This window comes from Erythrolamprus reginae, chromosome 1 (assembly GCF_031021105.1).
Source record: "Erythrolamprus reginae isolate rEryReg1 chromosome 1, rEryReg1.hap1, whole genome shotgun sequence".
NCBI lineage: Eukaryota > Metazoa > Chordata > Lepidosauria > Squamata > Dipsadidae > Erythrolamprus > Erythrolamprus reginae.
In genome coordinates, this window is record NC_091950.1 from 86,892,813 (window position 1) to 86,906,294 (window position 13,482).

The window sequence follows — 13,482 nt, forward strand, 5'->3', positions numbered from 1 at the left end:
CGAATGAATGAATGAATGAATGAATGAATGAATGAATGAATGAATGAATAAATAAATAAATAAATAAATAAATAAATTTCTAATCATTATTAGAAACGGCTATTCCATTCCCTGGTATTCCTGTCACTAAACTTATATCATCAACCCCATAGATCAAACCATAGGCAAATTGTTTAGGGATTTCCCAAACAATTATCAACTTCCACCACTGATATCATAGCAAAAATATATAGGACAATAAAGTGCCTATTTTCTCAGAAGGCTCACAGTATATAGTAGACTTATTCAGTACAGGAAATGAGAATTCATAATTCATGCTCCAGTCATTCATTCCTCCTGCATACAGTATCCAGAAAAATCAATATTTCCCATCTTAGTCTAATTTTGTGTATACCTTTATTAGATAATAATCCCTTTTGAAACCAACACAGATTGAATCTTTACACCACGCCATCGACTTAGGTACATCTGGCACACTGAAATCTCCCTGGAGATCAAGAAGAAAAAATGTCTAATTAGGTACAATTAAGGAAGCTGAACAATGTCTCTCTCTCTATATAAAAGGTGTTCGTAAGCACAATCTCCATAATTAATTCTAGGAAAAAGAGCTCTCAGGAAATAAAAAATGAAGAGAGGAAATATATATATAAAAAATTAAAGACATCTGAATGAATGAGTCTTTATTACAATTAAAGGCAAGGGATGAATGGTACCTCTAAAAACAATTACAAGCAAGAAAAAAATCAAGTAATACAGTAGTACCTTGTGATACGAACCCCTCGTCAAATGTACTTTTGGAGATACGAACCCGGGGCTTGGAATTTTTTTGGCTCTTCTTACAAACTTTTTTCGCCTTACGAACCTGCCGCCGCGAACGTCGAACCCGGAAGTTCGGCAAAAGTTCGGGTTCGGGTTCGGGAGGCCACCAAGAAGCACCACCGCCCAGCTGTCACCTTTCGAAACAGCCAGGGGGTTTCTCGGCGTTCTCCCGAACGCCGAACCCAGAAGTTCGGCAAAAATTCAGGTTCGGCATTCGGGTTCAGGAGAACACTGAGAAGCCCCGCCGCCCGGCTGTCACTTTCGCAGAAGAGCTGTGGAGCTGTCGGCCGTTCGGGAGGCTCAAACGGAGGTGGAGAATCCCAATAGGGAATTCCAGGGGTGGAGCTTTGATGTCACGGAGACATCCTTCCTGGCCGGCCAAAACGTGGACTCCAGGAAGGACGTCTTCGTGATGTCAAAGCTCCGCCCCTGGAATTCCCTATTGGGATTCCCCACCTCCATTTGAGCCTCCCGACCGGCCGACAGCTCCACGGCTCTTCTGCAAAGGTGACAGCCGGGCGGCGACACTTCTTGGTGTTCTCCTGAACCCGAACACCGAACCCAAACTTTTGCCGAATCTCCGGGTTCAGCGTTCGGGAAAATGCCGAGAAGCACCCAGTTATTTCAAAAGGTGACAGCCGGGCGGCGGCGGCCAGCAGAGCGCCGTTTTTGCTTCTTCTTTTTTTTGCTTGCACGCATTAATCGGTTTTACATTGTTTACTATGGGAAACTGTTTCATCTTATGAACTTTTCACCTTACGAACCTCCTCCCGGAACCAATTAAGTTTGTAAGACGAGGTATCACTGTAAGGCAATTGACTTATAGATATAAAAAGGATGTTAGAACTCCGGGAGACCTGTCAGTAATTGATGCTTGATTTTCATGGCTGCAGTACTTTGTTATGGTCTGAATTATAAATCATTTACAAATAAGGATGAATGTATAAGTATTGTCTGATTAACCAAGGACTGATGTAGAAGAAGTATATTATAGATCAGGGGTCCCCAACCACCGGGCCGCGGACCAATACCGGGCCGCGGGGCATGTTGCACCGGTCCGTGGAGTCAGCAGCTGCCGGCCCTCATGCCGCCACCCCCTCCCTCCAGCGCTTCGCCTCCCGCCGGGCAAGAGGCCTCGGGAGGCAGGTTCTGCCGGCCACAGGACGATGGACGGGACAGAGGGGCGGGAAGGACCGAGAGGCTCAAGCCTCTTTTGGCTTCTGCCGCGGGGCGCTTTTGCGTTTTTGGCTGGGGGGAGGCAGGAGGGCCAGCCTGACCCCCTGTCTCCAGCGCTTAGCCCCCGCTGGGCAAGAGGGCTTGGGAGGCAGGTTCTGCCGGCCACAGGGCGATGGCGGGAAAGAGGGGCGGGGAGCACCAGCACCCCCATGCTTAATCCCGCCCCCAACCACACCCCTTTCCGCCCCCACCGGGCCATAGAAAAATTGTCTTGCTGAAACTGGTCCCTGGTGGAAAAAACGTTGGGGACCACTGTTATAGATGGTATGAACCTTCCCACAGTTGGTAAAATAAAATAACACATTAGGGTTTTTTTCAACATCCCCAGTTCCAGCCAAGCAAATACATTTCTCAAATGGGATTTTAGAATATACTCAATAGTATTGTCCAGATATGAAACATTATGCCTTTCTCAGAAAAAAACCTTTCATTTATTTGGGGAATATTAATAGAGAGATATTTAAGTGATAATTTCCCAGCCCTTGACATCTAAATACTATTTTTCTTAACACTGTTTCCTTCTGCCAGAAATCCAATATATCTTGAGTAGTGTATGTTTAATATGGCCACAGACCATGGTTTATATAAACCATGATGACAACCACCAACAATGTGCTTTAATGTGTTTATTTTTTTTCCATTACATTCTAATTTAAAAGGTACAAATTAAAGACATATCATGAGATCTTAATTTTTTTTAAAGCTGTTTTAAGCATAGCTGTTTCTTTTATAAAAAAAAACAATAGCAGACATCAATATTTATCTCCCTGAATTTTGTAGAATTCTATCTTTTTTTTAGTTCTTTGTTAATTAATGTTATATTCCAAGTAAGCTCTGAAAGAAAAGCTAGCTAACTGTTAAATTTGATGTAAGAACTAAATCCCTCAAATTATTTCTGAAAATGTTTTCTGAATATAAAATCAACAACACTTTCAAACCAGTGGTACTTTCAAACCGAAAATTATATTTTAACATGAATGATAGAACGGCGATGAAAGTGAGATGAACAGTACATAAATTTGATAAATAAAAATAATATATAATACAGCACCTGCAGCTCATAGAATTTTCGATCCTTCCAATAAAATAGTTGTAACTTCTTTCTCACTGCCACACACATTCTAAGAACCTCTTCACCAGTATCAGAGTGCTGTAAAAATAAATATATCTCTAAGCATCAAAACGGGAAAACATAATGTTAAGATCCGCTCACACACAATGTTACATCATTGTTTTCTTAAATATGGCTTATTGGGTTATTATTTATTAAATTTTATTATTATTTATTAAATTTGTATGCCGCCCCTCTCCGCAGACTCGGGTTAACCCCAATTGTTGTCCTGCAATATGCTAAGAAGTAACCTGTGGCGTGCAAATTACTATGGCTGCATTCCCTCAATTTGTGCCACAAAAAACCAAACTTCATTAGTGTATTATTTTTATTTTTTTATTTTATTTATTAAATTTGTATGCCGCCCCTCTCCGTAGACTATTATGTAAGTCAAGTTATATGCAAGTGTATTTGACTTATTTCTAATAAGAGTAGAATAAAAAGGGACCCTGAGCAGGCATGTTGTCATTCTTTTTCATTGATTATTTTTTCCTTCCCTAAAAACAGGCTGAAGTAAACTCTTATTTCTCAGTAGATTTAACTGCTGGTTCCAATTATAGTCAGTAAGTGAAGACAATCTGCATTTTAAATATCATCTCTGTGTGATTTTCGGAAGTAGCGAATGATCAGTATCTCTCCCACCCACCTACTTCATGGACATTAATTAAGTAATGAATTCTTTGCATTTTAATCTAACACACCAAATATTCACGAAGAAAAGCCTCTTTTCATTACATACCTTCAGATCACAAGTGAAGAGTGTTGCACCTTTTGCCTTAGAAACTGTTGTAATCTGTTGAAAGGTCAACAGATCATGAACATAAATGTTGTTTTCTGTTAGGGACAAAGACACAAATTACTGCTGAAATTAAGGCACACATGGGCTGCTATTCAAATCTCTACAACTTTCTCATAATGAATAATGCTGCAAACATTATTTTATTTTGAAATAAAATGGGAACTTTACAAATATCTCCCCATTTTTTATTCTACAATACTGAATCTCAAAGAATCTCCATGCTAAAAAAACCTATGAAGTTAAATAGAGTGTTTTCCCAAAATTACCGTATGCCCTCTGTGAAAATAAGCCCTCCCCCGAAAATACCATTTCCTTGGTTAAGGTTAGGGAGACAGAGCTGGAAATCAAGTAAGACAGTAATAGGAGCCCTCTCTTTCTTCACGTGCCCCAAAATAATAAGACCTCAGTGAAAATAAGGCCAAGCGCTTATTTCAGGGTTCAAAACAATATAAGATAGATCTTATTTTCAGGGAAACATGGTAATGCTTAAAGAAGATAACAAAATGTAAAGAGCTTTTAAAAATTAATGTGTACTTTAAAAAATTAAAGATTAGAAGTAAAACAAAACACTGAAATTCAGGACAATAGAACAAAATCACGCATTTCAAACTCAGAAATAAATTCAAGATTTAACTCTTAAAGAGGTTCCCTAATCTTATAATGAGTGCTGTGCCTTCTTTCAAAACAAAATTAATCTGAACAATTATTTTACTTACCTAATAAACTGACCAAAATTTTGAACTGAGGTACAACATGGATCTATTAAAAAATAAAATTAAAAATCATGTTGATAAGCTTTAGGTAAGTTTGTTAAAAGTTAACCTGCTTCAAAAGACTGTAAAATATAACTGATTTATAAGCAGAGCCACATCTCCAACAAGGTAACCTTTCAGTGAAAATTATGGGATATCTAATGAAATAAACTACAGATAATCCTTGACTTACAACAGTTCATTTAGTGATCGTTCAAAGTTATAATGGCACTGACAAAGGTGGCATGGGTTTTTCACACTTACAACCATTGCAGCATTCACTTGGTTATGTCATCAAAGTTTGGATGCTTAGCAACTGGTTCATAGTGTTTATGATGATTTAAATGTCCCAGAGCCATGTGATCTCCTTTAATGAGTTTCTGACAGGGAAGCCAGATTCACTTAACAAATATACAGTGATCCCTCGAGTTTCGCGATCTCGATCTTCGCGAAACGCTATATCGCGATTTTAAAAAAAATATTAACCCGGGTTCGGGGGGGTGCTGGGAAGCCCCCCAGGCCAGCTGTGACCTTTTAAAACAGCCGCGCCACTTCCCAGCTGAGTCCTGAAGCCAAACGCCAAAGGCGAACTTCCGTGTTTGGCTTCAGGACTCAGCTGGGAAGCGGCGCGGCTGTTTTAAAAGGTCGCAGCCGGCCTGGGGGGCTTCCCAGCACCCCCCCGAACCCCCAACCCGGCGAACTTCCGCGTTTGGCTTCAGGACTCAGCTGGGAAGTGGCGCGGCTGTTTTAAAAGGTTGCAGCCGGCCTGGGGGGCTTCCCAGCACCCCCCCGAACCCCCAACCTGGGTCTTCCCGGCCGCCCACGCAAAGGGGAAACCCCGGCTCCTCGCTGATGCCCGCCGCTCACCCGCCCGCCAGCAAGAGGGGGAAGACCCAGGGAAGGTTCCTTCACCCGCCCAGCAGCTGATCTGCTCGGTAGCGCAGCAGCAGCGAGGAGCCGAATCGGGGTTTCCCCTTTGCGTGGGCGGCAGGGAACGCAAACTCCACCATCTACGCATGCGCGGCCATAGAAAAAAAAGGGCGCGCATGCGCAGATGGTGTTTTTACTTCCGCAACCCTACATCGCGAAAAATCGATTATCGCGAGGGGTCTTGGAACAGAACCCTCGCGATAATAGAGGGATCACTGTATTGCTAACTTGCAAACTGCAATGATTCACTTAACAACTTGGCAAGAAGGTTGTAAAATTGGACAAAACTCACAAATGTGCTAATAAACCTGGCAGGTGGTTGGCTTACAAAATTAAGAAGGAAAAAGGCACTAAAATAATCCAGCAATTAATGAATGAGGCCAGGAAATTGCAACACAATGAAGAAAAAATAAAAGAAATAGCTTCAGAATATTATAAGAATTTATATAAACGAGATCAAACAGAATCAGATAAAATAACCAAATATTTTTAACCAAATGTTAAACAGAGAAATTACATTAACGGAAATATAAAATGCAATTAAAAAACAAAATAACAATAAATCATCAGGACCAGATGGCTTCCCAGGGGAATTTTACAAAAACTTAGGAAACACAATAGAACACTTCCTATTAGAACTACTGTATATAATGATGTTATTTTAGGTGCCAGAATACCTGATTCATGGAGGGAGACGTACATCACTATGATTTTGAAAGAAGGTGGCAAAACAAACCAAATACAAAACTATAGGCCAATTTCGTAGTTGAACATCGATTATAAAATTTTCATGACAATTATGATGGAAAGAACTAAAATAATATTTAAAAAATTCTACATGTGTACCAAAATGGATTCCTACCAATGAAGCAAATCAGGAATAATACAAGAACAGTATTAGATATGAACTACAGTTAGAAAGGCAGGCAGCACTTGTTTTTTCTGGATGCCCAAAAGGCGTTCAACAACGTGAATTGGCACTATATGATAGGATTAATAAAAACAATGAAATTTTGCGATAAATTTGAACAAATGATAGGAACAATTTACAACTCCCAGAAAGCCAAGATAATTATAAACAGAGGAATGACCAAAACCTTTCAAATATTCAAAGGAGTCTGACAGGGATGTCCAATGTCACCTCCGTTCCTCTTTATATTAACATTAGAAACATTATTGAATAAAATTAGAAGTAATCCGAATATAAAAGGAACTAGAATAAGAAATGAGGAATATAAACTGCAGGCATTCACCGACAATCTGGTATTTTTTCTAGAAGACCCATTAGAAATGGGACAAATGTTGCTTTAAAAGGAATATGGAGAGTCGGCAGGATTAAAAATTAACAAACCTAAATTTTTAACAAAATTTTTTAAACAAAAAATATGACAATAAAGCAACATAAATTTTGGATTCCCTTGTGGTTTCAAGTTGAGGATTACATGTAATTTATAATTTAGGTGGTCAATAAATCTCATCTAGTCGGACTTCTCCCCAAACAAATTATTTGTCCTTTGTCCTGTTTTACAAATTCAATAAAATCAAAATCAATCAAATCAAATCAAATTAACAGGGGGTTTTCTATATCACAAAGAAATAAGCATATTTCTTATTATGGGACAGCAATCACAAATACACATCACCCATAACAATAACATATAACAAATATGAAAATAATTAAAATATTATAGAAGCCAGAGTCAGTTGTACAGCCATTTCCAATCCCGCCAGCCAATGAAACCAAGGTTTCACAGAAACTAACAATCTTAGCTGAATCTGAATTTGCCACACCTACCTGCTGTATCTTCTTGGAGAAGTTCTTGTTTGATTTTTCCAATGTGACTTCAAACCTGTTGCAGCCTATCGAACAATATATGGATTTAGATAAGACATATTTTAAACTAACTATTTAATCAACTTGCATTTATCAGTTAAAGAATAATGTCATACAAACTTCTGAACTGAGATTAAAGGAGATGCAAGTCTCACAACTCCATCTGAAGGTGGCAAAAAATGATACAGCCAATTATCCAGTTATCAGAAAATCACTACTAATTATCCAACTACTAGAAAGATATGGATATATCTTTCCACTTTCCACAATATATTCCACTATTAATTTTCATTTCAACACAATCTCTTTTTCTATGAATTCAGAAAGTCCCAGAAATTGAAAAATGTTTTGTAGCCTTTTCAGGCTGTCAGACTTTAAATGTTGCTTTTTTACATTTACCATCTTTGTGATAAGAATATTGCTGTGATAAGGGGATTCCCAAGTTTCTTTTATATGGGACAGAACTGATCCAAATCAGCCATAATCATATAATGAAGATCTAATTCAACTAGCCCTAATAAATTACTAATTTAAGGAAATCCTTTTTCACAGTTGTAATTCATATATGTTTCTACTCTAATTCATATTTTATAGACTAGTTTAAAGGCAAAAGAATCAAGTATGAAACTCTCTGACTTTTTAAAATAGGTTATTATGCTTAATTCTAAAATATAATAAAAGTTTGCATGGAATTAAACCTGATACAACGAAATAGGGTATTTCAGGTCAGCCAATAAACTCTTTATCATTTAGGTTTTATACCCAGTGATTGGCTTATTAATAATATTATGTTTATTTCTCAAATAAACTTTAACTGAAAGGTTTTACACATAGTGCAATAGCACAAACCACAATTTGTAAAGCAAAATGCCTGGGTTTATGCAACCCACTAAATCTAAAACAAAAAAAGAATATAAATTAGCACAATACATAAACCCAGCCAGCATAAGGCTAAACAAGTTTCTGGTTCTTAGCAGATATTCTGTTTATGCCTATGTTGTACAAATCTGCCCCAAAATACACTGAAGTAAACAGATGGCTCTCAACTATCCTCAGTTGTTACTATTTGTTAATATGCAAAGGAATGGTAAATCATTACAAACTTACCAGTTTCTTTTCGAATTCTGTAGAGTAGAAGATGTCCTTGTTTAGTCCCAACTAGGAGCCATTCTTCTACAAATGAGAAAACATTTAATTTGCACCAGCAATATTCTATTTTTTCCTAAGAAATTCATAGCTTTAAAAATATTTCAATAAAAATAATTTTCAATTAACATTTTCTAAGGCTAAATTTACAGGGCAATCCTACCCATATCACTAGATCTAATTGCCTTTATTCCAAGAAAAGTATGTGCAGAACTTTATTTTCGAATTAAATTTCACAGATAAATAAATTTTACTGTGGGTTTTCTTTAATAGTCCATTTTGGGTTGGGTTTTTTTTTAAGTACAGTATTGGAAAGCATCCAAGAGTGTTATACAGTTCAATATTTGAAATTTCTGGGAATTTCACTATTTCCAGAGAGGAAGAAAATACAAACTACGAGCTGTATAACTTATTAAAATTAAATGCAGTTACACCAGAAAACACACAATAATTTGGCATTGGGTATTCATTTATTAAATGTGAATGTCGCTTTTTGTCTAGGCACCTAAATAAGACCTACAAGTTAACTAGATAGATAAGATAGATAGATAGATAGATAGATAGATAGATAGATAGATAGACAGACAGACAGACAGACAGACAGACAGACAGACAGACAGACAGACAGACAGACAGACAGATGATATAATAATAACAAGAAGAAGAAGAAGAAGAAGAAGAAGAAGAAGAAGAAGAAGAAGAAGAAGAAGAAGAAGAAGAAGAACAACAACAACAACAACAACAACAACAGAGTTGGAAGGGACCTTGGAGGTCTTCTAGTCCAACCCCCTGTTTGGGCAGGAAACATTACACAACTTCAGACAGATGGTTATCCAACATCTGCTTAAAAACTTCCAGTGTTGGGGCATTTAAACTTCTGGAGGCAAGTTGTTCCACTGATTAATTGTTTTGTCAGGAAATTTCTCCTTAGTTCTAAGTCTCTTCTCTCCTTGTTTAGTTTCCACCCATTTCTTCTTGTTCTACCCTCAGGTGCTTTGGAGAATAGGTTGACTCCTTGTTCCTGGCAATCCCTGAGATATTGGAACACTGCTATCATGTCTCCCCTAGTCCTTCTTTTCATTAAACTAGCCATGCCCAGTTCCTGACTAGTTTAATTTTTATAAAATTAAATTAAAAAAACGAGAAACCTCCCAGCCCATGCCAGGTTTGCACTAGAATCTAGTTCCCCCTTTCTAGACCCAGGCCCGGCCTGGGAACAGGCAGGCAGGCAACACTTTTCCTTCTCGTGACTCGCGTGAGGGTCACGTTGAAAAAGCACAACACGACAAGAGCTCAAGTTCTCCCAGCGACCATCCATCAACGCGCAGGGAAAGTGGCAAATTTCGCCCTTTGCTGGGACAACAGCGTTTGATTAGTGTCACTCAACATAAAGAAGGCGCAGTGCTCGGAAGGGAGAGGGAGGGCAATAGAAAACGGGATTCCAGCACAACAAGACTTTGTGGTTGTTGAGACTCTCGATTCACAACGACACTGAAATGTGAGAGGGGACAAGCGAGGGAGGGGGGGAATCCGGAGGGCGAGCCTTGCACTCACCCCAAGCCGCCAAGCAGTCGATCTGCAGCGGCAGTTTTTCCAGGATCATCACCGGCTCGAAGGCGTCGTGCATGACGGCGACAGCCTTGGCCTCGGCCGCGTCTCCTCGGAAACGACGGAGCTGTTGCCCTCAGCAGGGCCACCAAAGCAGGGGCGGAGCAGCGACAGTGCTAACGAGCCCCAGCCACAAAAAAAAAAAAAAAGCCGAGCTTGGGCCGCTGCAATGTTTCCGGGTTGCTCTTCACTTCCGAAGCCAGGCTCCGCCTCTGAGCAAGCCGCGCAGGCCGGGTTTCTACATCACCACCACCACCCACCTTCCCGGCTGCCGGCTACTTTCGGCGAGCCTGGGTTGGCGGACCGAAGGTTGCCGCTACAGTTTCAGCCGCAGAGGTAATACCGTAAGCACCTGCCCTTTGAGTATTTTTCGATGGGAGCCCGCAGAAAATACGACTTCAGTACGACTTTAGTAACCGAGTAGTTGATGCATGGAACTCACTACCAGACTCTGTAGTATCATGTCCTAACCCCCAAAACTTTACCCTTAGACTATTCACTAAGAGGTCAGTCAGTAAGAGGCGTGCATAAGTGCACCAGAGTGCCTTCCGTCCCTGTCCTATTGTCTCTTTATATTTTTTTTACTAGTATCATGTATATGAATGTTATTATGTCTAATGTTTTTTCTTATTTTTATTTTTTCTAATATCATGTATATAAATATTATTAATTATTTATTTACCTACCTCTAATATGTACCTGACAAAACAAATAAATAAAATGAAATAAATAAAATAAATAAAGAGTGATCAATGTCTGGAATGCACTACCTAACTCTGTGGTTTCTTCCCCAAACCCCAAAAACTAATCTTAGATTGTGTACAGTTGACTTCTCCCCATTTCTAAGAGGTCTGTAAGGGGCATGCATAAGTGCACCACTGAGAAGAGAATAGAATAGTAGAATTCTTTGTGTGATTGGACACACAAGGAATTTGTCTTTGGTGCAGATGCTCTCAGTGTACATAAAAGAAAAATATACATTTGTCAAGAATCATGAGATACAACACTTAATGATTGTCATAGGGGTCAAATAATCAATCAGGAAACAATATTAATAAAAATCTTAAGGATACAAGCAACAAGTTAGACTCATAAGTGGGAGGAAATGGGGGATAGGAATGATGAGAAAAAAATAGTAGTAATAGAAGTGCAGACTCAATAAATAGTTTGACAGGGTTGGGGGAATTATTTGTTTAGCAGAGTGATGGCATTTGGGGGAAAAACTGTTCTTGTGTCTAGTTGTCTTGGTGTGTAGTGCTCTGTAGCAACGTTTTGAGGGTAGGAGTTGAAACAGTTTATGTCCAGGATGTGAGGGGTCAATAAATATTTTCACAGCCCTCTTTTTGACTTGTGCAGTATACAGATCCTGAATGGAAGGCAGGTTGGCAGCAATTCTTTTTTCTGCAGTTCTGATTGTCCTCTGAAGTCTGTGTCGGTCCAGTTGGGTTGCAGCACCAAACCAGACAGTTATAGAGGTGCAGATGACAGACTCAATGATTCCTCTGTAGAACTGTATCAGCAGCTCCTTGGGCAGTTTGAGCTTCCTGAGCTGACGCAGAAAGAACATTCTTTGTTGTGCTTTTTTGATGATGTTTTTGATGTTAGGTGACCATTTTAGGTCTTGAGATATCATAGAACCTAGAAATTTGAAGGTCTCTAATGCTGATACTGTTTTGTCTAGTATTGTGAGAGGTGGTTGGATGGGAGGGTTTCTTCTAAAGTCTACCACAATTTCTACAGTTTTGAGTGTGTACAGTTCTAGATGCCTAGCATCCTTGTCCTATTGTCCTCTTTTATCATTACTTTTTATTTATGTTTATACAAACTACTACTACCCTATACAAGTTTGACAAATGAAACAAACAAAAAACAAAGAAAGCAGGCGTTGAGAGAATTGTGTGAGGGGGCTGAAGGAATCTGCACTTCCAAATCGCATATAGGATGGATGGTGTGGACTCCTGCGTGGTCTTAATAGGCTGCTTCTGCAAGAACCCACTTCAAAATTTAAGCTGTTACCTTTTTATAGCATTTAACATTATAACATTAGCACTTAGACTTATATACCGCTTCACAGTGCTTTACAGCGCTCTCTTAAGCAGTTTACAGAGTCGACATATTGCCCCCAATAATCTGGGTCCTCATTTTACTGACCTCGGAAGGATGGAAGGCTGAGTCAACCTTGAGCCTACTGAGATTCAATCTGCCAGCCGGTGATCAGCAGAAGGAGCTTGCAATACTGCACTCTAACTACTGCACAACTGAGGCTTTTATCTTGCATTATTATCATTTATTTATTTAATTAATTAAATTTTTATGCTGCCCCACTCTTGAGGGACTCAAGGTGGCTCACAGCACAAAACAGATATAGATCAATAGAAAAAAATGTTTCAATATTAAGAGTTACAATCATCTATATCACTGATGGTGAACCTATGGCACAGGTGCCAGAGGTGGCACCTGTGCCATATCAGAGCCATATCGGCTGGCATGGAGCCATATCGGCTGGCACACGAGCCATTGCTCTAGCTCAGCTCCAACATACGTATGTGTGCTGGCCAATTGATTTTTGGCTCGCACAGAGGCTATTGGAGGCTGTTTTTGGCTTCCAGAGAGCCTCCGTGGGAATAGGGAATGGTGTTTTTACTCTCCTCCAGCTCCAGGGAAGCCTTTGTAGCCTGGGGAGTGTGAAACATCAGCCTACTGAGCCCACCAGAAGTTGGGAAACAGGCCATTTCTGGCCTCCAGAGGGCCTCGGGGGGGGGGAAGCTATTTTTTCCCTCCCCAAGCATTGAATTATGGATGTGGGCACTCACGCATGCGTGATAGCACCCACCCACACTCTTTCAGCACCCAAGGGAAAAAAGGGTTGCCATCACTGATCTATACATTCATGGGCCAACCTCGCTTATCATCTCCCCAAGGTCAATGGTCCCAGGCCTGTCAAAAAAGCAGGTCTTTACGGCTTTCATAAAGACCAATAAAGTGGGGGCATTGTAGATCTCAGGAGGTAGCTGATTCCAGAGAGTCAGGGCAACCGCAGAGAAGGATCTCCCCCATGGACCCGCCAGCCGACATTGTTTAGCTGACGGGACCCGAAGAAGGCCAACCCTTTGGGCTCTTACCAGTCGCTGGGAGGTATGTGGTAGAAGGCGGTCTTGAAGATACTCTGGCCCTGAGCCACGTAGGACTTTAAAAGTAATAACCAATACCTTGAATTGTGACCGGAGACCAATAGGAAGCCAATGCA

General features: G+C 40.0%; 1 protein-coding gene across 1 annotated transcript in view; it reads right to left on the bottom strand.

Moving 5' to 3' along the window:
- VPS39 (VPS39 subunit of HOPS complex) overlaps nt 1–10,493 on the bottom strand; it is a 33,049-nt gene extending 22,556 nt beyond the window's left edge. Inside the window, exons 1-7 of the mRNA XM_070757672.1 lie at nt 10,182–10,493; nt 8,589–8,654; nt 7,443–7,507; nt 4,682–4,724; nt 3,906–4,000; nt 3,107–3,205; nt 395–487 (exon numbers count right to left, since the gene is read on the bottom strand). Of these exons, the coding sequence (XP_070613773.1) occupies nt 395–487; nt 3,107–3,205; nt 3,906–4,000; nt 4,682–4,724; nt 7,443–7,507; nt 8,589–8,654; nt 10,182–10,254 (534 nt within the window). The 5' untranslated portion in view covers nt 10,255–10,493. The remainder of the gene's footprint in view (nt 1–394; nt 488–3,106; nt 3,206–3,905; nt 4,001–4,681; nt 4,725–7,442; nt 7,508–8,588; nt 8,655–10,181) is intronic.
- Nucleotides 10,494–13,482: the final 2,989 nt, after the last annotated feature.